Genomic DNA, 24,503 nt, shown 5'->3' with positions numbered 1-24,503 from the left:
GTGTGTGTGTGTGTGTGTGTGTGTGTGTGTGTGTGTGTGTGTACATACCCACACCTTCTTTATCCATTCATTAGTTGATGGGGACATTTGGGCTCTTTGTATAGTTTGGCTATTGTTAATAATGCTGCTATAAACAATGGGGTGAATGTGCCCCTTTGACTCTGCGTTCTTGTACCCTTTGGGTAAATACCTAGTAGTGCAATTGCTGGATCATCAGGTAGTTCTATTTTTAACTATTTGAGGAACCTCCATACTGTTTTCCTGGGTGGCTGAACCAATTTGCATTCCCACCAACAATGTAAGATGGTTCCCCTTTCTCCGTATCCTCACCAACATCTGCTGTTTCTTGTGTTAATTTTAACCATTCTGACAGGTGTGAGGTGCTAGCTCATGGTAGTTTTGATTTATATTTCCCTGATGATGAGTGACATTGAGCATTTTTTCATGCATCTGTTAGCCATCTGTATGTCTTCTTTGGAAAAAATGTCTGTTCATGTACTTTGCCCATTTCTTAACTAGATTATTTGTTTTTTGGGTGTTGAGTTTGATTAAGTTCTTCAGAGATTTTGGATATTAACCCTTTATCAGGTATGTCATTTGCAAATATCTTCTTCCATTTCATAGGCTGCCTTTTAGTTTTGTTGATGGTTTCCTTCTCTATGCAGAAGCTTCTTATCTTGATGAAGTCCCGGTAGATAGTTCATTTTTGCTTTTGTTTCCCTTGCCTCCAGAGATGTGTCTAGTAAGAAGTTGCTACAGCCAAGCTCAAAGAGGTTACTGTGTTCTCCTCTAGGATTTTGATGGTTTCCTGTCTCACAGGTCTTTCAACCATTTTGAGTTTATTTTTGTGTATGGTGTAAGAAAGTGGTCCAGTTTCATACTTCTGCATGTTGCTGTCCAGTTTTCCCAATACCAGTTGACGAGACTGTCTTTTTTCCATTGGATATTCTTTCCTGCTTTGTTAAAGATTAGTTGACCACATAGTTGTGGGTCCATTTCTGGGTTTCCTATTCTGTTCCATTGATCTGTGTGTCTGTTTTTGTGCCAGTACCATACTGCCTTGATGATTACAGCTCTGTAATATAGCTTGAAGTCCAGAATCGTGACGCCTCCAGCTTTGTTTTGCTTTTTCAGGATTGCTTTGGCTATCTGGAGTCTTTTGTGGTTCCATACAAATGCTAGGATTGTACGTTCTAGCTCTGCAAAAAATGCTGGTGGTATTTTGGTAGGGATTGCATTAAATGTGTAGGTTGCTTTGGGTAGTATAGATATTTTAATAATGTTTGTTCTTCCAATCCATGAGCATAGAATGCTTTTCCATTTCTTTGTGTCCTCTTCAATTTCTTTTATAAGTGTTCTATAGTTTCCAGAGTACAGATCTTTCACTTCTTTGGCCAGGCTTATTCCTAGGTATCTTATTGTTTTGGGTGCAATTGCGAATAGGATCAATTCCTAGATTTCTCTTTCTGCTGCTTCACTGTTGTTGTATAGAAGAAATGCAACAGATGTCTATATATTGATTTTATATCCTGCAACTTTGCTGAATTCATGTATTAGTTCTAGCAATTTTTTGGTGGAGTCTTTTGGGTTTTCTACATAGAGTACCATGTCATCTGTAAACAGTGGAAGTCTGACTTCTTCCTTCCCGATTTCGATGCCTTTTATTTATTTTTGAGAGAGAGAGAGAGAGAGAGAGCAAGCGGGAGCCAACAGAGAGAGGAGACACAGGATCCGAAGCAGGCTCCAGGCTCTGAGCTGTTAGCACAGAGCCTGACACGGGGCTCTAACTCATGATCCGTGAGTTCGTGACCTGAGCCAAAGTCGGACGCTCAACTGACTGAACCACCCAGGCGCCCCTCGATACCTTTTCTTTTTGTTGTCTGATTGCTGAGCCTAGGACTTCCAGTACTATGTTAAATAACAATGATGAGAGTGGACATCCCTGTCTTGTTTCTGTCATAGAGGAAAAGGTCTCGGTTTTTCCCCATTGAGGATGATATGAGCTGTGAATCTTTCATATATGGCCTTTATGATGTTGAGGTATGTCCCATCTATACCTACTTTGTTGAGGGTTTTTATCAAGAATGGATGCTATATTCTGCCAAATCATAATTCTGATTTTTAAAAAAGAAAAGACAGAGAAGAGTATGTACTGTAGGATTCTATTCAGGTAGAACTTCAAAAAAGACCAATCTAACCTACAGTGATAGAAAGCAGATCCGTGACTGCTGACACTGGGTACGGGAGTGCGGAGTGGATGAGGGCTGACTGAGGAAGAGAACAAGGGAATCTTGGAGGACACTGGAACACTCTATAGCATGATTGTAATGATGGTGACTCAGGCATATATATGTATCAAACCTTACACTGAAATGAGTGCATCTTCTTAAATCTAACTTATACCTAAAGTTGATTTTTTTTTGAAAAACGCAAATAGTAACCAGCCCTCGCAACACTAAAGAATAACTAGAGTCCATGAGACTCAATATTACTCACTAATGTCCAAAAAATACCAGTATCCCAACTTCTGGAGAAATGAATGCTTACTTTTATATTCAGTGTAAATACACAGGAGTGGCTGCTGTATGGTTAGTTAACATACTGTAACGTCTGCTACAGGAAGTGCAACGAAGATCAGAGGCATACTGGATTCTGTGTCACGTCACAGTACAGCCACTTCACCCCATCACTCGTCTTTATCTGCTACATTTACCCACCTAACAAGATCCACCGGGTGAAAACTCAGTGATGGATGTATTAAAATACTGATTGTCATCTGTTTGTGTTTTGGTGCTCCTTTTCCCAAGGAACGCCAAATAACTGATCTTAACCTATAAAGGTTTCCTATCTCAGAGAACATGTGCCTCATTGTAAATAATCGAATTAGTTGTGCTTCAGTCATAACACTGTCCGTTGCTAGGCAACCGGAAGCGGGCAGATCAGAAAATGAGTCTACAAAGACATGGACTATACGCTCTTTTTTATGGGTGTCCCATTCCCAGTTAAATGCTCTCAAGGAAACAGGAGCTGATATTCTTCTAACTCTCATGGAATTTATATGAAGCAACCCAATGCTTATTAGCAGTATTTTCCAAACAAAATATTCAGAGCCAATTTCACGTGGACTTCACGCAGGTGATGAAAGCACACAGCGCAGCAGATCTTTATCATCAAAAGATGTCACTCCTGGAAGAGCAGGACCAGTTTTGGTCCTGACCTCAGTTAAGGTAGGGATTGCTCATTTGGCAACTGCCGGGTGGACTTTTATTCTGAGCACCAGTACAGAGCAGGGCAGGGTCTGAAATACGTGTTCTCCTCCTCACCCGGTGGGTCCCCCATGCAGGTGCCTCTGGCCCAGCCCTCCTGACCCTGCTGCAGTCTGATCATCCCTCACCTAACTTGTCCAGATTCCACTCTGGACAGCACTGCATCCCAGTTTGAGTTCCCAAGACCCCTGCCTTACTGGTTCTCCAGAGAGGCTCAGCCACCAGTCCCAAGCACTGTTACCCCACAATGAATGGACTGGACCTGAGGGGCTGATAGTTTAATGGCACACAGCTGAAACCTACCCACCCCCACACACATCCAGGTCACCCACCGCCAAAAGTTAGCCTACCCACAGGCCAAAATGACCCCACAGGGGATGTATCTTATTTGGCCCACTCATTTCGAACTAGTTGCTAACACTCACAAACCAGGACATTTCACATCAAATATCCTGTTGGCTTTGGAGTAAATGGAAACTCTTTCCCACACGGTAGTAATTGGCTGGGGCCAAGCAGCACCGCCCTCATCACCTGGGGACACACTCTGCAGCTGGACTCTGGTGTGCTATCCCTTCTGCCCCATAGGCATTTGGGTTTGAAACCACTCATCTTGGTCCTGTATCAAGTCTGGCCCCAGCGCAGCAAGATCTCCCATGGGGCCCTCGATGACGCTGCATTCCAGTTAAGTCCAACTTTTTTTTTTTTTTAATGTTTATTTATTTATTTTGGTGGGGAGGGGAGGGAGGGAGAGCACACATGGGAGGGGCAGAGAGAGAGGGAAAGAGAGAATCCCAAGCAGGGTCCACACGGTCAGCGCAGAGCCGGATGTGGGGCTTAGACTCATGAACTGTGAGATCATGACCTGAGCCAAAACCAAGAGTTGGCTGCTTAACTGACTGAGCCACCCAGGTGTCCCCAGGACATTTTCACAAAGAAAGAAAAGTTTTACCATTTAAGTGAGTTATCACTCATCCTCTCTGCTTTCAGCCAGGGAGAGATGGTGTATCTAGAAGGGCCACCTACGGAACTGTGGGCAGTTAAGAGACGCTAAAAGCTCGGTGATGGGGAACACCTGGGCCAGCGACGGGCCTGCAGGAGGAGGAGGACAGAGCTGCCCATTAGGGCCGTAGGCCGAGAGGGCAGAGGAAATCCACCCACCTTGCTCCCCTCCTGCTCATGCAACCCTGTAGCCGAGAACAAGCAGAGCCCAGGAAGGGCCGGGAACAAGGGGACAGGGCACACTGGACAGTGGCCGACACACAACTGCCGAGGGAGAACCCAAAGCTGCTCGGAGCCCGCGGGGTGGCTCTCTCTGACCCGACCGTCTCTCAAAGACCGGCCCAGAAGTTCGACTTGGGCCCTGCAGTAAGTTGACCTTCCACACATGCTGATCCTTCACCGGTCGAGACCACACCAGGGACCTCAACCCAGCAACTCCAGAGGCCTCAGGATGGCATCAGATATCCAAATCCCGGCGACAGGCGGCCCTCGTGAGCTGAACTCGCCGCGGTCACTCCAGGTCCCCGTGCCTGGGACACAGCAGGCCCCCAACCAACGTCTGTGAAGCTGTATTCCTTTTATTGCGTGAAAGTATCACTCAGGCTCGGGCTCCGAAAGGCCACAGATTTACTGCGTTTTTTTGTTACCTGCCAACTAGGGGAGACCACAAAAGGCACGGGCGGAGCAGTAAAACAGGGGTAATGAATGAGGCATTTCTAACAAGGCTGTTTTTATAGGCATCACACCTCGGCGGGGCCAAATGGGCTCGTTTTCGAGGTGAAATCTAGTCCGCGAGGCGCAGAGGAGAAGGGAGCCGTGGACGGCACTAAAAGAAAGGGAGGCTTTGCGGCCGGAGCTCCACCGCACTTCCACACGAGAGGCGCTAACTTCCACCGACAGGACTCGCGGGTCCAGGCTCCACATCCGGAGAAGTCTCCAGGGCCTTCATTAAGCCTGCCTGTACGAAACGCCCTTTGTCCCGGGCCAACACAAGCAGGCCTGACGGAGCAGGTGGGCCTGCGCGAGTGGGGGCACCCACGGGCGGCCTGTCCCGCTCACTCCAGACAGCGTGTCCCGCTGACGTGCGCGGATGTGGAAGATGCCAGGCACAGGCTGATTTCCAGGGCCCCCCTCGAGCCACCGGCCCAGCAGCCCTGGGCCTGGCCTCCAGCCCTCTAGTCGTTGTACGTGGAAGCAGCAGAACCCAGCACGGAATCGGGTCCACAGCTCTGCTCCCCACCAGCGGGCAGGCCCCCGCCTGTTCTGGGCCTCAGTTTCTTCATTTAAAAAAATTTTTTTAACGTTTATTTATTTTTAACAGAGAGAGAGAGAGAACACGTGGAAGCTGGGGTGGGGGGGGGACAGAGGGGGCACAGAGAGATGGGGAGAGAGAGACAATCCCAAGCAGGCTCTGCACCATCAGCACAGAGCCCAATGCAAGGATCGAACTCACAAACCCCGAGATCATGACCTGAGCCCAAGTCTGATGCTTAACTGACTGAGCCAGCCAGGAGGAGCCCCAGTTTCATTTTTAAACCAAGAAAATTGGGGGTGCCTGGGTGGCTCAGCCAGTTGAGTGTCCAACTTCAACTCAAGTCATGATCTCAAGGTTCAAGAGTTCAAGCCCCACATGGGCTCTCTGCTGACAGCTCAGAGCCTGGAGCCTGCTTCAGATTCTGTGTCTCCCTCTCTCTCTGCCCCTCCCCTGCTCATGCTCTCTCTCTTTCTCTCTCAAAAATAAACATTAAAAATTAAAAAAAAAAATTAGAACATCCCCTTCAGTTTTGACAGTCAAGATTCAGCTTCAAGATTCAACCTTTAGGGGCGCCTGGGTGCCTTAGTCGGTTGAGCATCAGACTTGGGCTCAGGTCATGATCTCACAGTATGTGGGTTCAAGCCCCACATCGGGCTGTGTGCTGACAGCTCAGAGCCTGGAACCTGCTTCAGATTCTGTGTCTCTGTCTCTCTCTGCCCGTCTCCCACTCATTCTCCCTCTCTTTTTCTCACTCTCTCAAAAATAAACATTAAAAAAAATTTTTTTTTTTTATTCAACGTTTAGTCCCAAATGTTTAATGCTCAGTTAAAACTGTACCATCATCGGGGCACCTGGGTGGCTCAGTCGGTTGAGCGACCGACTTCGGCTCAGGTCGTGATCTCGCAGTTTGTGAGTTTAGGCCCCGCGTCGGGCTCTGTGCTGACAGCTCGGAGCCTGGAGCCTCCTTCGGATTCTGTGTCTCCCTCTCTCTCTGCCCCTCCCCTGCTCATGCTCTGTCTCAAAAATAAATAAAACGTTAAAAAAAAATTTTTTTTTTAACTGTACCATCATCTCTAGGATTCCAATACTGAAAAACACGTGTTACGAGCCGGCTGGGGGTGCATTCAGAGAAGACCAAGTGCCTCCTACTCCAGTCCACTTATTTTAGCAAAGGTTCATGTGTTTGGCTGCCACCAGAACACTCTGGAAAGCTCAGAAAATCCCGGGGCACACCACACCCGCGGGGGGTGGGGAGGGGCACAGGACACTGCCCTCGGTACAGTCACAGGAGAAGCCTGTGCTTCAGACGGTAACTCCTCGTTCGCGGCAACGAGCGGCTGACCAACCAGCGAGAACACGCTAAAATTTCTAAACGGGAAAGCATGTTAATAACAGATAAAACTCTTCCGCCTTTCTCCTCAACTCCACCTGGTTGGTGTTCCTTGGGCACGTCAACAGCCAATTCTTTTAAACTGTTTAACATGGTTGTTTATGAAATTCCCATTCTACCTGAATAAACGGTGACAGAACTAGATTGGACGGGCAGCCAGTACGCGCTGGGTGGGCTGTTTGCTGCTAGCCTGTCCCCTGAGGCCCCTCGGGTGTCCCAGACACAGGAGCAGGGAAACGTTTCACAATATGTTAGTGGGAAAAGCCAAAACGCTTCTTAAGTGTTCAAACAAAATGCTCTTACTAAATGCCTACTATAGGCCGAATACTGGGAAGATTAACAACATATGGTCCTTGCTTTCAAATGATCTTGTATTACAGTTTAATGGGGCAGACAGATATTCACATAAATAATACAACAGCGTTTGTACACTACTTACAGTTTACCAAAAAAAAAAAAAAAAGTTCTTATGGAAGCAAGCAATAAGATCTAAAGTTCCCAAGTCGCAATACTTGAGTTAGAAAGTTGAAAGAAAAATTGTAAATCCTATACTCATGACGTGGTCATCAGTGGAATTTTCCTAGATCAAGGGTAGAAACCCTTTGTTAGCCATAACTAGTTGTCTTCCTAACACGTGGCTCCAAGATGTTTTATGTTTTATAATTCAGGATTTTAAGACACATTATAATGTAAGAATTTCATACATGCTGGCCGATGTGAGGAGGGGATGTGCCCGTAGGGCGATGACCAGCCACCCAGAACCACTACAGGCCAGGAGGCTATGGTTTTACTTCAAATAAAGAAAACCAGCCCAGGGCCAAATGCAGACTAGCACCACTCTCTTGCCAACTCCTAGAAGCAACAATGTCAAAGCGTCACGCTTTCATAAATAACTTACAAGTTATTTACGTTTTACTTAAAGGCAGTAACGTAGGAATCTTCCCAAAAAACCCAAACACTCTTTATCAAGAAAATGTAGCAAAAACGTTAACAAGGGTGAATCAAGGTGAAGGCTACATGTGGTTTATGTACTATTCTTTCACCTTTCTTAGATTTCTTCTTCTTTTTTTTTTTTAAATAGAAAGTTTAGGACAAATGAAGGGATTTGTTCCAGAGGCTCTAAGGCCCCTCCAGCTCCAACATTCACTATGTATTTCTGTTCTGCTATTAATCCTAGAATCATCATGGGCACAGCCTTTATGACAAAAAAGTTAAAAATCAAAAGAAATCAGGGACGCCTGGATGGGACAGTCAGTTCAGTGTCCAATTCTGGATTTTGGCTCAGGTCACAATCCCAAGGTTGTGGGATCGAGCCCTGAGGTCGAGCTTTGCGCTGAGCGCAGTCTGCTTGAGAATCAATCTCTCTCTCTCTCTCTGCCCTTCTCCCCCATTGGTGTACTCTCTCTCTCTGTCTTGCTCTTTCTCTCTCTCAAATAAAAAATAAAAAAAAAAAAAAAAAAAATCAAACAACCACCAAGAACATCTTCTAGCGTTTCACGTTTTAGTTGAATCAGCATGACCCCCGCATTGGGGCAGGGAGGCCATGGCCACTTGGGGCAAGAACACCTTCCTGAAAATCCAGATTGCCATCGCCATGGGCCGTTCCTCCAGAGGCCTGAATCTTGAACGGTCCAAACTCAGGACGTACTCCCCCTGAACACAAACCCCAGTACGTTCGTGAAGCTTTTCAGTATATGTGGAATCAGTGTATTAATAACAGCTTATTGGCACTGAATGAAAAACACACAAGTCTTAATCTTAGGTCTTGAATTGGGTCCAGGCCGTACGTAATACCTGGCTGGAAGGGATACAGCTGTAAGCATGCTTGGTGACTGGAGGCTACGTAGTGAGACCTGAGTTTTGAAACCAGGATTGGTAGCTTAACAAAATTTACTGGTTGTAGAAAAAGTAAACTCGCCTCTAGGGAGGTGAGCTCAGTCTCGCCATTCTGACAGCAGGCCCTGGTGGCCAGTTTAGCGAAAAGTGTTGGCTCTGAGGCTTGAAAGTTCCAACCTTGTCTTAATGAAGGTCGCTGCGAGCAGACAGTCCACTCCAGGTAACAGCTGCGGGGTGATTAGGGAAAGCAGCAAAAATTCAAACCAAGGTGCACCTCTGAGTCACATAAATTGACAAGTCATTAGGTTACCTGTCGCTTGCATTAAAAAAAAAAAAAAATGTAGTACTGTCTTTTGAAAAAAAGACAGAATTTAGAAAAAAAGGAGAATTTATTTTAAAGGGGTAAGATCATAACACAAGGCAGGTAATACTTACCTTCGTTTTGAAGGTTACCTCGTTTCTTAATTGTGTGGAAAACAGTTAAATATTCAAGGAGCAGAGATTCCTACCCAAAATCAAGCGTGTTCCGTCCACTTCTCTACGCAGATCCACCCGCTACCACTAATTTCCACATACCAAATGCTGGGAATTCTTACTGTAATATAAGGAACTGGTCCACAGGGCAGATAACTTCTAGAAAATGCTATCACTCCTTCAGAGAATGAAATAAAATAGTCAAAATTTTATGTAAGGGAGGCCTGATTTCCAGTGTCGCGGATTCACCGTTTTACTGGATACAACTAGAATGTTCAGAGGTTGACAGTTGGCTTCAAAGGCGGAGAGCTGTAAGAAGGGGAAGCCACAAGCTTAGAGCCGACTCCTTCGTAAGGTGCACTCTGTCCTCAGCCAGGAGAGAACAATCTGGAAACAATCTGGTGGGCAGCTGCTCTCATCAACAAACTGTTTATTGTAAGAAAGTGGCTGGGTCAAAGGCTAAACATCAACCCGAACCGAAAGCATACGGAGCAAAAATCAATACCGTCCCCGCTGAAGAAGCCAGGACTCCTCATGCAGAAAAGAGAGGGAGAGAGACTCGTACCTCACTCTGAACGGACGAGCATCAGACAAAACTCCCGTGTTTCAACGCATGGCTGTCTTGCATGCTATTACAGATGAGTATTTGCTGCTATTTTCAGAACACCCTAGTAGCAAGAGCTAAAATACAGCATTTCGAGAGACACGGAAATCTACTTTCCAAATTACTTGCCCAGAAGTTATACTGGCTTATATCTAGTTGCTTTCTTCTTACATTTGTTTTATAAAGGAACCAACACGCTTACACACTATGCACAGATAATACAGCCAGTCTTTATATTTGTCTAATTAGAAAATGGAACACTGGCCATGAGACTATACAAAAGAACTGATTTATTTTAGGTGTGTCAGGGGTATTCTGGTTATGATTTTAAACAGAGCTCTTATCTTTTAGAAACACATACTAAAATGAGAGAGCTGACAGAATATCTGGGATTTGCCTCGAAATAATATGGAGGAGTGGGGAGGATTAGACAAAATAAGACTGGCCAGAATAAAAACCTAGGAAGCAGACTGATCGAGTTCATGAGTTCATTACATTTTCCATTTACTTTTGTACATTTCAAATTTTCTACAAAACGTTTCCTTTTTTTTTTTAATTTTTTTAACATTTATTTATTTTTCAGAGACAGAGAGAGACAGAGAAGGAGCAAGGGAGGGGCAGAGACAGAGGGAGACACAGAATCCCAAGCAGGCTCCAGGCTCCGAGCTGCCAGCAGAGAGCCCGACGCGGGGCTGGAACCCACGAACCATGAGATCATGACCTGAGCTGAAGTCAGACACTTACCAACTGAGCCACCCAGGTGCCCCCAAAACATTTCCTTTTATGTGTGTATACAATTCAACAGTTACTACAAAAAAGAAAAAGAACAGCTTCAAAAAAAAAAAAACAAAACATTTTCTTAAATATGAGGAAAGTATTAACCTACCAACACAAATTCACTGACTCCCTGTAAGGATATATATGTACTATAGAATTACTAGGCGTCCAACAGGACTGTTTGGGGCAACGTCTGAAACAGAGCTGTTGAATTCCAAGTCAAACCCTGGAGAAGCAGAGACAGATGTTCCGTGCGTTCCCAGTGCGTTCATGAGCCAACCAGGCCAGGGTCTGGCTGCAACAGCACCACAGGATGGTATTTAACTGCATCATGGAGCATGAGAACATATGTGAGCTGGTACAGAAACCCAAATGACATAAATAACCATGTTTTTACAACAGCCAATTTAGCACACATATTCTGAAAACATAACTTGATTGCAAATTTGAGGCTCCTATATATTGCATTGATAAATTAACAGGGAAATCCATTGGAGAAAGAGCCTAAAGAAAATAAAGCAGAGAGCAAAACATTCTTTCACTTTGCTTCAATTATGCCGGGATAAGGATGAAATAGTAGTAACTTTTTCTTTTCTTTTCTTTTTTTTTTTTTTTTTGGTGCATCTGATTGCTTTGCTGGGACCAGCATAAATACCAGAGTCCTAGAAAGAATGTGAAAGATCATCTCATCTATCCTCCCACGAAGAACAGAGAGGGTTTGGTAATGACAATTTGGTGACCGTGGGTGTCCTTTAAAAAGCCACCTTGCGTGACAAACGCACTTGGCCAACCTGACAGAGCACACGCGATCCCATCATCACGGAAGGAAAGTACACACCAAAAGGGGAATCCTCAAAATCACAGACCTTTGACCTTTAGAACATTTTACAGACAAAAAAGCCAGAGGAAAAACTTAAATATTCATGCAGATCAAGGTTGCCTGTGGAAAGCAACGATCTGGAGTAATAATCTAGACAATTCTAAGGCAGAATGGGTCTGGACATTCCCCTCAAAAAAAAACGGACCATCATTTTTTAATTTACGAAACCACAGTTGAGTGTTTTCTTTTAAAAGACATATTTCCTTATTTACTGAGATTAAAAACAGGAAGGGGGGATTAGTGGTGCCATCACCTAATTTGTCATTAATAAACTGCCGTATGGATTCATTTCTGCTCAAAGACAAGAAACCAACTTGTCAAATACTTGGAAAACTTTGCAAGTTTTCTTAGAACAATACTTTTTACTTTAATTTTACATTTCAAACTTTTACTTTGCCCGCAGGAAGCAAGTAGGTTTAAACTACACGCTTTCACAGCTCAGGACTCAGGAGAGATTTGTGGTTTCTGACACCAGCAAACAGCCCGGGGAGGCACCCATTCAGAATCGAGTGATCCCGCTGACCAGGGAGGGCTGGTGTCAGTCCACCTTTGCAAGACATTCTATTGAGAATCTGAATTTAAATCTTGGAGGTGCAAGAGCCAAGTGCCCACACAATTGTTCTCTTCACCCAGAACCCCGATCTCCCCACACCCGGACACAGGAACAGGAGACACACAGGAGAACTTGACACTCATGTCACAAGATTAAACTGTAAATCTCCATGTACCGATGGGAAAGTATGTTTCCTTTTTAGCAGAAATCTGTACATATTTTCACCAAAATCTCTCTTCCTCGGGGAAAAAGACCTCCCCACAAAGGAAGGTTCTATTTCACCGATTGTATAGCATTTTCTACAAGTTTTAGTTAAAGCAAACAGAGGAAAATACACATATATTTAATAATTCATTCATTATTTATGCTAAATCATATATTAAAATTTTAAAGGTTCAAATACTACTAAAAACTATCAGTTAAAACAAATATTCTAAATGTTTTTTAATGTTTATTTTTTAGAGAAAGAGAGACAGAGTACGAGTAATGGAAGGGCAGAGAGAGGGAGACACAGAATCCAAAGCAGGCTCCAGGCTCCAAGTTCTCAGCACAGAGCCCAGTGCAGGGCTTGAACTCACGAACCACGAGATCATGACCTGAGCAGAAGTCGGACGCTTGACCGCCTGAGCCACCCAGGTGCCCCTAAAACAAATATTCTAAAGACCCTTAATTGTTCTCATACAAATCCATGTTCCCCAAGTCATCAAATGGGGTTTGACCCCTAGAATTTTTTACGAAGGGCAATATTTCTAACAATCAATTAAGAACTAAAAGAACAGCCCATACTCCAGGATTTCTTCCACTGATTCTATTATTAACCCAAAGCCTGCAGACATTTCAAGAAAAAAAATACAACACAAGCAGAAGAATAATAGAGTTTTTCTAGAAACATCCAGTATCTGGAAGGCTGTGTGTGGCCAAACTTGGCCCAACAGCGCCTGGGAAAAAGCATCCACTCACAGGCAGCTACGAGGAACCGGAACCAGAAGAAACTAAAAAAGGGATGATAGCATTCCTGTACCTCGGAGAGAAAGAGAGACACACAGACAGACTAACCTTAGCCGGGTTTGCCCACTCTGGAGCGGTAGCCAGAGAGGTCTTGGCCTGTACTCCCGGCTGCGGTCCAACACAGGATCACCACCACCTCGGGTTGTCTCTACCTTCCCACTCGGGCAGGGGATACCAGATTACACACCCTTCAGGGCCACAAATTGCCTGTCAGTTTTGAAACCCCGAAACGGGATCAAACATTTTTGCAAGACGGCACAATTCTCCGAGCAATGTTCCCGAGTTTTTAGCATGAATGGAAACAAAATGTGCTCCCTGTCTGGAATTCACACACCGGAAAACTAAGCGGAACATTTCTCGATGGTGCTCAGGTCTCAGCACCCAGCACTGCGGGACTGACCCGCGGTGGGGCGGGGGGCCCCCGCCCGGGGGGGATCTTGGCTCTACACCTGAGCTCGACCCTTGGGCCATGCCCTCCAGCCTGGTGCCAGCATGGGCTCATTCCCTGGGATGTACTTTTTACACCCGGGAGACCAAAATCTGCTCCTAAGAGTGCTGCAAGACTTCTAGAGACAGCTTCAATCGACTTCCCCAGGAGGCAACGCCATAATCCGTCCCCACTCACACATGGCAGCTATTAGGGAGCTGCTGTAGGAGACAGAAAGCATTTGGACTGGGAAGACTTTTTCTTCCAAAAGGGCCTGTTTCCCATCCACAGATCTGTGACTGCATAAGCGGTGGATATAAATAGTCTGAGGAAATAAAAGCGCCCTTCCTAGATAGAGTGCTACCCCCCAGAAGGAAACCGCGGAGAGAGAAGCTCGCTCTCACCTACCCCTGCCCCACGCCAGCCAGCAAGAACCAAACTAGAACCAAACTAGAACCAAACGAAAATAACATCCATCACAAATAGAAAACAACCAAAGTCGTGACTGCCTGTGTTTCCTACAAGCAAATTATCAGTCCCTGCCTTCCCTGTGGCCCAGAAGTATCTACTCCTGCAGGAGTCGCTTGGAAACACTCTTGTGGAAATAAGATTCAAATAACAATATGGTACCTACAGTAGCCGAAAAGCGTCCCGCCCCCACCCCGCCAAAAGATAGACCAAAATAAAAGGCAGCTAAGGAAAACACCCCAGCTATTATCTCTTTAGCATTTCAACATCAAAACACATCACGTCACCTTCGACACAGGCATTATGTTTGATAACAGGAAGTCAGTTAAAACGAACAAAACATTTCCAGTTTAGGTGAAGGGCGAAGGAAGAAAGAAAAGGAGAGAAAGGTATACGAAGGACCCTGAAACATTCGTAGCTATAAAAGCTTTTAAATGTTTGCTTTAATCTGCCAGCTGCTCTTGCGCTGGCGCTGTATTGTAAAAGAGTCACCACAACACCACGTCAGCCACATGTCAAAAGCTATTCAGGGCGCACCTGGAATTCTGAGTTTCTCTCTAATTTGGACCCCTAAAAATTATTTTCTAAGCTGTGTTTTAAAGTAACACGGGGAGTTTCCATCTCACCGCACTTATTGGAGATTCAGAGCAAAGATGAAAAGCAGAAGGAGCGAGGATGCACTGCCTACGCTAAAACATGGAAAGCAAAGGTTTTTGTTTTTGTTTTTTTTTAATTGGAGAATTCTAATTAACTCCGAAAAATCCAAGAGATGCTTCACTGCTCCACAACCTGGCTTGCTCTTCCGAAGGGGGAAGGACCCCCACCCTGCCCTTCCAACCTGTCAGGGCCGCCGTGAGACCCAGGTGAGGCCTGGGGAGGCACCTAGTTACTTATGCCGCATGCCACAAAATGGGAATGTCTCTGTCGGCCGGAAACTTCCACAGCAACGTCTCACGCCCAGTAGGCACTCAGATGTTTGCTAAGTGCAGAGGTTGGTGAGAGGAGGAGGGAGGAACCATGTAGCATGATTTCGTCTCAGTTTCTCCCTAAAGCAACCAACATCAGAAGAGGAACTCCCCAGGGTGGAAGGGACTGTGTTAGGAGATATTAATATATTGACAGATACGGAAAGTACTCCCACCTGCCTTTTGGGTGGGGGTGGAGGCATTCCACAGCAAATGATTTGGGGTTGAACCAAAATGAAATGTGATACTAGTTTTTGTTTTAAAGCATGCAGGACCCATCCCACAACACCCACACACTACCCAAATCACACACGTAGACACAACGGGACGATTTCTGCCCAGCTGCTTTCACAACAACTCTGGCTGTCACTTCTTGTTACGGTGACATTGCGACCCCAAGGCAAAGGAACCGCAGACCCCTCCACGTGGCAGGACCCGCAACATCCTGCAGGACACCTCGGTGCCATCAGCCATCAGCCATGAGGAACGCCCAAGTTCCATGAGGAACGCCCAAGAGAATGCCAGCTTTGCAGTTTCAGAAAGCCCCAGGCCTCAAACAGGGATGTCCCAGGGCAGGGGAGTGTGCCGGGCGAGCTGTGCACAGTCCACCCTCCTCCCCCTCCCCTGGCCGGCTGGGGGATCCAAAGGGATCCACTGGCAGCCCACTCTGCACGGAGGTCCGATCCCGGCTCAGAGGTCCCATCCCGGCTCGTCCCCATCAACCAGCTGCTGCTCGGAGCCTCGGGCTCTGCCCCACGCCCTCCCCCGGTGGAGAGAAAAATGGAAACAGAGCCCAGAGAAACAGAAACAAAAAGGCGAGTTTTTCCATGGGACTTCAGGTTGTGCCAGGGAAAGAGCTGTGGTTTTCTATCCAATCGGGGTCGCTCACAAACGCATATGGATTCCCCCACGGAAAGGTGTATTCCTGCTAACTTCCCACCAGCACCAGTGGCGGGAGGTCCGTGCGGCAGCCACCCAGTAATCTAGGGTCAACCGCGTAGCTTCTGACTCTCTCACTCAACACACGCCTCCAGGAAGGAGGTTATCTGTTTGAAAGGGCTCACTGTGTAGATGTCAGCACATGTGTGGTCCTCTTTGAGGAACAGTTCGAGGGGTTCCGTCAAGAAACATCCACGCGGGCAAGGGTGCTCGAATTATGCACTTCTACAGGCCCCCCAGTAGTACCTTCCCCCCACAGGCATGAACGGATTGCTGATGCCCATGGTGCCCACACAGGAACATGGGAGCCACAGCTAAACCAGCAGTGTAGCAGGAACTAGCCTTTCACCAGAGTCAAGTCATTACTAACAAAGCTAGCGCTTCTAAGGTAATTAATATAGGGGCGCCTGGGTGGCTCAGAGGTTGAGTGTCCGACTTCAGCTCAGGTCACGACCTCATGGTTCATGAGTTTGGACCCCACATCGGGCTCTCTGCTGTCAGTGCACAACCCACTTCAGATCCTCTTTCCCCCTTGCTCTCTCCCCCTCCCCCGCTTGCATTCTCTCTCCCTCTCTCAAAAACATAAACATTTTTTTAAAAAAATAATATTGATGTCAAATATTAAATAAGTTATCCGTATCTACACAACAGTCCTTACTTTTTTTTTTTTTTAAGTTCTTATTTAAATTCCAGTTAGTTAAGGGGTGCCTAGGTGGCTCAGTCGGTCGAGCGTCGGACTTCGACTCAGGTCATGATCTCAGTTCGTGAGTTCGAGCCCCGCGTCAGGCTCTGTGCTGACAGCTCGGAGTCTGGAGCCTGCTTCAGATTCTGTGTCTCCCTCTCTCTCTGCCCCTGCCCTGTTCGTGCTCTGTCTCTCTCTCAAAAATAAACATTAAAAAAAAAATTTTTTTTTAAATTCCAGTTAGTTAACATTCAGTGTAATGCTAGTTTCAGGTATACAATTTAGTGATTCAACACTTCACATACAACACCCGGTGCTCATCACTTAAGCCCCATCATCTATTTAACCCATCCCCTCATCTACCTGGACTGAAGTATGGCACCCTTAGGACGACGCACAAAAAGCATCTTCTATAGTTTGAAAGAGGAGCTATTTAAGCACAGGAATAGACAATATGTACTGGGGCCAGTGATTACTTATGGTAGTGCATAAGCATGTTTCCATTTTGGTATTGAACCTGTCCCTGGTTAATGGCTTTTCTCACTTTTTGAGCATTAACACTCAAGTGGTGACCATTTATGGGCTGTCTTCGAAGTCTAGTAACAGTAATTTGTATGTATTTTTAGTAACCAGGTTTGTTCATAATAAAAATAATACAGGTACATTACAGAAAGTGTAAAAAACACAAAAGTTTAGTATAATCAGCCCTAATTAAGCCCACCATCTAGAAATACACCCTATACATACTGTTATTTCCTTTCAGTCTTTTTTCTGTAGATGTGTGAGTGTGGTGTACATGTGTTCATGTGTTTTGTCTGCTTTGACAGAGCATAATCTTGCCGAGGGCTGAATTTCAATCCTGCCCCTGGGAGTTTCAATTAAACGGGAAGCCCCGCTCACCCAGAGAATGCACCTCAGCGGAGCCCTGCTTCCTCAAGGTGTCATGCATGGTGACGCTTCTGAGGCCATACATGACTGGATTTTATAGGGGAAATCACATGCTGCTGTGGCGTGTGGGTGTCGGTGAAGGTTCAGAACACATCCCTAGCAAACACCAAGAGTCGACTGTACTCTGGGTGAGTGGTTTTTTTTTCCCCCCTACCTGGATCACCATGCTATTCTTTCCCATTTGTATCATAGTAATGTGGAAGCTCATAGGTGCCTCATAAATCTTCTGTACCATTTGCTATGAAGAGCGAGGGCCTAGGCACCAAACTGTGTAAACACAGCTGGTACGCAGTAAAACTATTCAGATAACTAGTGTGTTTATTTTCTTCTTTCATATTCCATCCTGTAATAGGACCTAGCATCCAGCAAATGTTTAATGGAAGATGGATATTATTAACTGTGGCACTGAAATAATTCCTACACATCCAAAAGAAAGTGCCACCAATAGAATGGAAAACTACTACAGTATGTGAAGCTGATGCAGAGAAAAAAAAAAAAATCTCTGAACAGATTCCAGGGAGTCTGTCCACCAGGCAGCCTAGCTCAGCAGCGACACCGTGCGGTGAGAGGTGGTTGATTCTCAACAGCACAGAGTATTTTACAGGGAGCAGGAAGCAGAGGCCCGCACAGGCATCGAATCTGCAAGGCAGGTGATGAATCTAAGGATGGGCCGTGTATTACAGATGCCAGGATACCAACATCCTCTCACGCACCTTCATTACATGGGGATCAATGAGATCTAGTAAGAAGGCTGCGGGAAAGAAAATCAAATAGAAAGTACGACCCAGCTCTGTTCCCAATCTGTCATTCCCAACTATCTGTAAAAGCTAAAAGTGCTGAGCCATCACCGGCACAATGACCAGATGTTCCTAAATGTCCCCACCTAGACATTAAGAGGATGGCCAGAGGAAATGAGCACCTGCTTCCAGAAAGACCATCAAAGTCGGTGAATATCCTTCTGCTTTCATATTCATTTGCATGATAATCCCTTAAAGATTTTGTATCCCAGGAAAACATACTCTAACATCCTGAATTCTTGTATTTCTTTTAGCAGCAGATTCAAAGTCTTCTAGAAGAGTAATAAAACTAAGAAATGTGGATATACACAACACTCATATGCCCACTCCCTCAGCTCCTTGGGCTCCCAAAGTAAAAAGGAACTCAGAGAAGGGCAATCGGGAGAAAATGTAATGCACAGGATTAGCAGACCAACTGGATGACCCAAAATGAGAAGAGAACATTTCTGAAAATTGCTCTTCCCCAAAGTTACTATGTAATAAGGAACTTGGTCGGTTTGGCGCCTGTATAGGGTATTTGTGAATCTGTATGTAGAACAAGTACAGGTTTTCATTTTGTTCAAACATTTCATTCATTCCCAAGATTTGTGAATGAGGGTTACCAATCAGTAGGGGGAAAATGTCTCCTCCACACCCGCAGGCGGTTTAAAGAACCAAAAGGACAAAAATATAAAGCATCTACTGGGTATGTTAATATAAGCAGACATGCAACACAAAGCCTCTGCTTAGGTATTTCGGGTCATACCCATCTTAAAGACACAGGAAATGCCTAGAACCCAAACCTTGGGAACACGTTTTCCTCTTCACTGAGGAGTCCAGAGGGGCGAGAGTCAAAGAGTCCAGAGGGGCGAGTCCCAAGGCCAGTGCAGTCAGAATTCCTGAGAAAGGTCAAAGACCACTGCCAAGGGCAGGCCTGGTCTCTCAGGCTCCATGATCTCAGAATAAGCAGGCACTTCCTCACATTTCCAGTCTCAGCCCTCCACGATCAGGAAAGGGGGGACAGAGAAGATTTAGGAGAGTGACAGTCACATCTCCCCTGGGACCAGTAACCCTTATCCACGAGGCTCTGCCCCATCCCCCCAAAGCAGGAGGGACCACACGTGGGTCATCTAAAGGAGCTGAAGCTCTGAGGACCCACTTTATTTTGATAAAAGTCACAAGACAGAGCTGATGCTTTTCCTTCTATTAACTGAGCACACAGAGACAAATGACGTGGAGTTTTGAATTCCCAAGTTGAAGGCACAAAACCAAAGTCATATCATTAATTCCTAAGAGCACCCATTAAAAAGAGTGCAACTGGGGCGCCTGGGTGGCTCGGTCGGTTAAGCGTCTGACTTCGGCTCAGGTCATGATCTCGTGGTTCACGAGTTCGAGCCCCACGTCGGGCTCTGTGCTGACAGCTTGGAGCCTGGAGCCTGCTTCCGATTCTGTGTCTCCCTCTCTCTCTGACCCTCCCCCCATTCATGCTCTGTCTCTCTCTCTCAAAAATAAATAAACGTTAAAAAAAAATTTTTTTTAATAAAAAAAATAAAATAAAAAGAATGCAAACTGGCTGAAAGCCATAATGAAAATGCAATAAAAGAATGTCTCTTAAATGAAAAAACACATCATCCATTACAATATTATTCATTTTTAAAATTTAAAATTATTACCTATGGTCTATTTTTAGACTGGGCATCAGGCACTTTTGGGCACATTATACACATGTAATTTATCAAAACTCTCAACAATCTAATAATAATACCATTAATCACTGGGCTTTTTTTTAAGTTTATTTATTTATTTTTGAGAGAGAGTGAGCACAAGCGGAGGAAGGGCAGAGAGAGAGAGGGAGACACAGAATCTGAAGCAGGCTGCAGGCTCGGTGCTATCAGCATGGAGCCCAAATCAGGGCTCAATCCCATGCCCGTGAGACCACGACCTGAACTGAAACCAAGAGTTGGACACTTAACCGATGGAGCTACCCAGGCACCCCTCACATATTTCTTGTAGAAATTTTTTCCTGTAGACCTCATACAATTCTATAAGCTATCTTTTTAAATTTTTTTTATGTTTATTGATTTTTGAGAGAGAGAGAGAAAGAGAGTGAGCACACACGCAAGTGGGGGAGGGGCAGAGAGGGAGGGAGACACGGAATCTGAAGCAGGCTCCAGGCTCCGAGCTGTCAGCACAGGGCCCGACACGGGGCTCAAAGCCATGAACTACGAGATCACTACCTGAGCCGAAGTCAGCCAGTCAATTGACTGTGCCACCCAGGCGCCCCAATCCTATAAGGTATCTTAATACTAGATCCCTCAGAGTTCATGCCAGTCTTCTGCAAGTGAGCAAATCCCACCCAGATAGCCTGCAGCTCTGTTCTCCTCTGAAAACTAAGTTTGCCAAGGGACAGAGTACAACCTAAAAGGGGGTTCCTCCTCTTTTTTATTTTTTTTAATGTTTGTTTTTGAGAGAGAGAGAGAGAGAGCATGTGCATGCACGCACACACATACACACAGCAGCGGGGGGTGGGGGGGACAGAGAGATGGGGGACAAGGGAAAGCAGGTAAGTTTGGTGTTTAGAGTCACCTGGACTATCAGATATTTGCTAAAACTGCACGGTTACATCACTAAACTCATAAATTTCCCCATTTACGGGAGATGAGAAAAAGACCCGCAAAATCATTTGCCACAATTAACAAGACATTGACAGCTTGACAAAACAAAGCAAAGGGGTTAGCAGGAGACACCCCTAGGGAACCTGGCAACCTGCCCAAACCAGGTAACAACCACAGGCATCAAGTGCAGACACAAGACCGGGAAAATTCCTGAATACATTCCCAGCTCCATGGGCATTTTCCTTTTAGACACAACTAGATCTAAACTGAAATCCAGAGCGCTTCCGCCACAAGATGGCAGACATCAGCACAAATGAAACAAAACTTGGGGTTTTCCCATCCAAATATTCACTGAGAAAGGCCCAAATCACAACAGAGGTTTTTAATCCCAAATGAATGAAGTGTGGTTTCCAAATACACTCTTGACACATAAAAGAGTGACCCTTTTTTTTTTTAACCATAAAATGGATAGGATGTGACCTTTAAGATTTAATACCTTCTAAACTCCCTTCTCTCCCTCCCTCCCTTAACAAACACCAAAAATATCAGCTATACTTGGATATCTTTAAGGCAGCTCCCAAATCTGAAGTCAAAATAAAAACAGAAATCAACACCATAAACCCACCGCAACAGACCCCCTGAGGAAAAGGGTCACCGTCTGGAAGAAAGGCATCCAAGGCGCCCCCTTCTGGGCTGAGCGCACACACTCACCTCGGCAGCAGGCAGTAAGTACAGAGGCGTTAAGGCAGGAGCTCGTTTTAGGTCACAGTTCAGGCCGAGCGTTGTCAGGATCTCCCTAAGGACTTCGTATCTTCTCGTATTGCTTGATTTGAGCAGATTAAAATCTTCCTGGGCTTGCACCACTGAAGAGCTGGGAGGTAGTTCTAAGTGCGCCTGAGGGAAAAAGATACCACTTGGTAAATCGGGGCACTTACCGACCTCAATAGAAACGATATCCTCGCCGGCTCTTCTGAAAACTTAAAACAGGAATCCTGATTATCAACAGCATGTAAATGTTGAACATTTGGAGAGTAATGACAAGCAATAAAAAGATGCAAAGGAGCCAACTGACAAGGTGGCTGTCAGGCAGAAAAGCGATGCCGGAAAGGAGCCTGGATAGTGATCAGACTCTGTCCAGGTCCAGACATTTATCACTAACCAGGCAGTGGATCCTGGGCAAGTCGCTTAACTTGATCATTCGACCGAAATGCTTAGAAATACAATAGTTCTGGGGTGCCTGGGTGGTTCAGACGGTGGAGCTTCCCACTTCGGCTCAGGTGGTGATTTCATGGTTCGTGGGTTCAAGCCCCGGATCTGGCTCTGTGCTGACAGTGTAGAGCCTGCTTTGGATTCTCTGTCTCCCTTTCTTTCTGCCCCTCCCCCTGGCGTGTGCATGCAAGCTCACTCTCTCTCTCTCAAAAAATAAACAAACATTAAAAAGAAAAAAAGAAAGAAATCCCATCAGGCTGAGAACCCAAGTGAAGTCCCTACTGAACTCAGGGAGGCGTGATGTTCATGTTGAAACTCTCACTCTACCTGTTAGTCACAACCACTGGGGAACAATACCAGGGAGGAATATAGCCTTATTCACCATTGTAAGAGTGTCTGCAGGCCTTCACATAGGAGTGGGGTTTGAGGGACCCCAGAAAGGCCCAACCCACGACCCTCTGATTGAATTTACGATTCAGGACTTCATCTGTCTAGTTCAAGCTTTGTTGTCCACTTAAAATCAAACCAGTCCCACCTATCAACATGGTCTGAAGGAACATGCTAGATCTTCTAGCTCCCTTCACCTAGAACTTTCCTAGAAGTGGCGTGTGCCTTGGTATAAAGGAACAGACTCGAACTTCTGGCCCTCTTGAGATCAGATTTTAAGTGGCCCTTAGAGCCTTGGAGGGTGCCACAACATTGAGCAACCTAAGCATGTTTGCTTTATTTTGCTTTTGACAGGGGTCTGCTGTAGGTTTCTGTTGTACGCAGAGCTCCTGACCTGATATTATAGGAGCATTATGAAAATAAAAAGCAAAGTGCCAGCCTTCAGACGATATAAAATCCCTCAATTCCCACCCAAGCCTTCACCAAGTCAAAAATACTGTCCAAAATGGTCCAACTGTTCAAAGTCAATGTCAATCTGAAAAGGTTTGTAGAGACTGTCCTGCCACTACAGCGGGTGAGCTGGCCACTGAAGCAGGGGTGAGTCTGTCCTCCAAAGAGCCCTGGAGAGAAGACGAGGGAGAAAAGTAAAATCCTTCAAAGTATCCAAAGCCTGCCGGGTCTCCTTCTCCCCTGGGTTCTCTCCTTAAATGTGGCCTCTCCTCTCCAGTGGACAAAGCCAGTGCTGGGGCAATGAGCAGAGCTGTGGGTCACGTTCAACTCATGTGAGCACGCGGCTCTCCTGGAGCTTACTCCTTACAGGTGCAGAAATAAAATGAGCAAAGTGGGCCCAGGAGAAAGGCATGAGAGTGACGAATGGCACACGCACACCCCAGCCTGAGTGATATACACAAGATCCAAGCACACACGTGAGGTGTGCTGAACTCGCTGAGGAAGACAAGGAGGGCTAGCCCCACGGGCAGGTCTCCAGGGTTCCAGGAGGTGACACAGACATTGTGCAAGGAGTGCTTTTGTGGACTTCAAGAGTCAGCGCTTCTATGACAGATTTGAGGCTCTGTGCCTCAGTTCCCAGGACAGAAAAGCATGTGCTTCTGGATTTGCACTCCTGGTTCTCTATGGCATCTGACGAATGTTACATCCTCTGGCTGGAATACTGTTACCATACTGATGGGTCCATTTTTATAACTTGGCTTCTTCTAAAATTAAGGCTTTCTGACCAGACCAAAAGCCAGAACTAAAACATCTCCAGTCACAAATTGAGGACCGGGGCGGGGTTGGGGGTGGGGGCTGCTACAGGAATCTGTTGGGAAATACTGCTAACACCCTACAATGCACGAATGACTGACTCCACAACGAGGTAGGATCAGCCCCAATGTCAACAGTGCCATGGTTGAGAAACCCCACTGTAAACGCCATACCACTGCTGCCATGTGCTAAGCCACAGAAGGAAATAAAATATTTTTAAATCCATTTGAGAGACATTTACTTGAGCAACTCCATGCCAAGGTCCTGGTCCATTTGATAATCAAATGTCAGCATGAACCCACAGCCTTAAATTTCCCCTGCAAACCTGATCATTATAGGAAGCACACGAAAATTTCCTTTTTCTTTATTACGAGCCCTCTTACTGGGTTACATCATTACTCCATTTATTATTACGATGAAGGGTAAAGGCATCCCCACGCAGCTCCTAGGCCATGAGACCACCACCTACTGTGCAGCTGTGGTTTGCCCTTGAAGTGCTTTGCACCCTCTTACTGGGTTACATCATTACTCCATTTATTAGAGATGAAGACTGTGAAATTGACCAAGGAAAGAGGAAACTGGCCAGTCTGTGGTAACATTTATTGGCTGATCTCGGTGGCGAGGTACCGTAGTGACACAGGCCCAAGGAGAAAGCGGTGAGCCTGTCACACAGAGACTGGAAGTCATTTAAAATCAAAAATGACATTCTAATCCTCTGAATCTGATTTTTGAAGCTGCATCATATTGCCTTTTTTTCTAGAGCGATGCGTGCAGTTTCAAAT

At 45.7% G+C, this 24,503-nt stretch overlaps 1 protein-coding gene across 5 annotated transcripts in view; it reads right to left on the bottom strand.

The window, feature by feature from the left end:
• Positions 1 to 24,503, bottom strand: part of HLCS (holocarboxylase synthetase) — a 230,972-nt gene that overhangs the window by 170,907 nt on the left and 35,562 nt on the right. For all 5 annotated transcript variants that reach the window (XM_040483952.1, XM_040483950.1, XM_040483951.1 and 2 more), the window contains one exon: positions 21,574 to 21,756. In XM_040483952.1, the coding sequence (XP_040339886.1) occupies positions 21,574 to 21,756 (183 nt within the window). The remainder of the gene's footprint in view (positions 1 to 21,573; positions 21,757 to 24,503) is intronic.

This window comes from Herpailurus yagouaroundi, unplaced genomic scaffold (assembly GCF_014898765.1).
Source record: "Herpailurus yagouaroundi ecotype Mexico unplaced genomic scaffold, PumYag 162, whole genome shotgun sequence".
NCBI lineage: Eukaryota > Metazoa > Chordata > Mammalia > Carnivora > Felidae > Herpailurus > Herpailurus yagouaroundi.
Note: the sequence above shows the minus strand (reverse complement) of the source record. Positions and strands in the feature narration are given on the sequence as shown.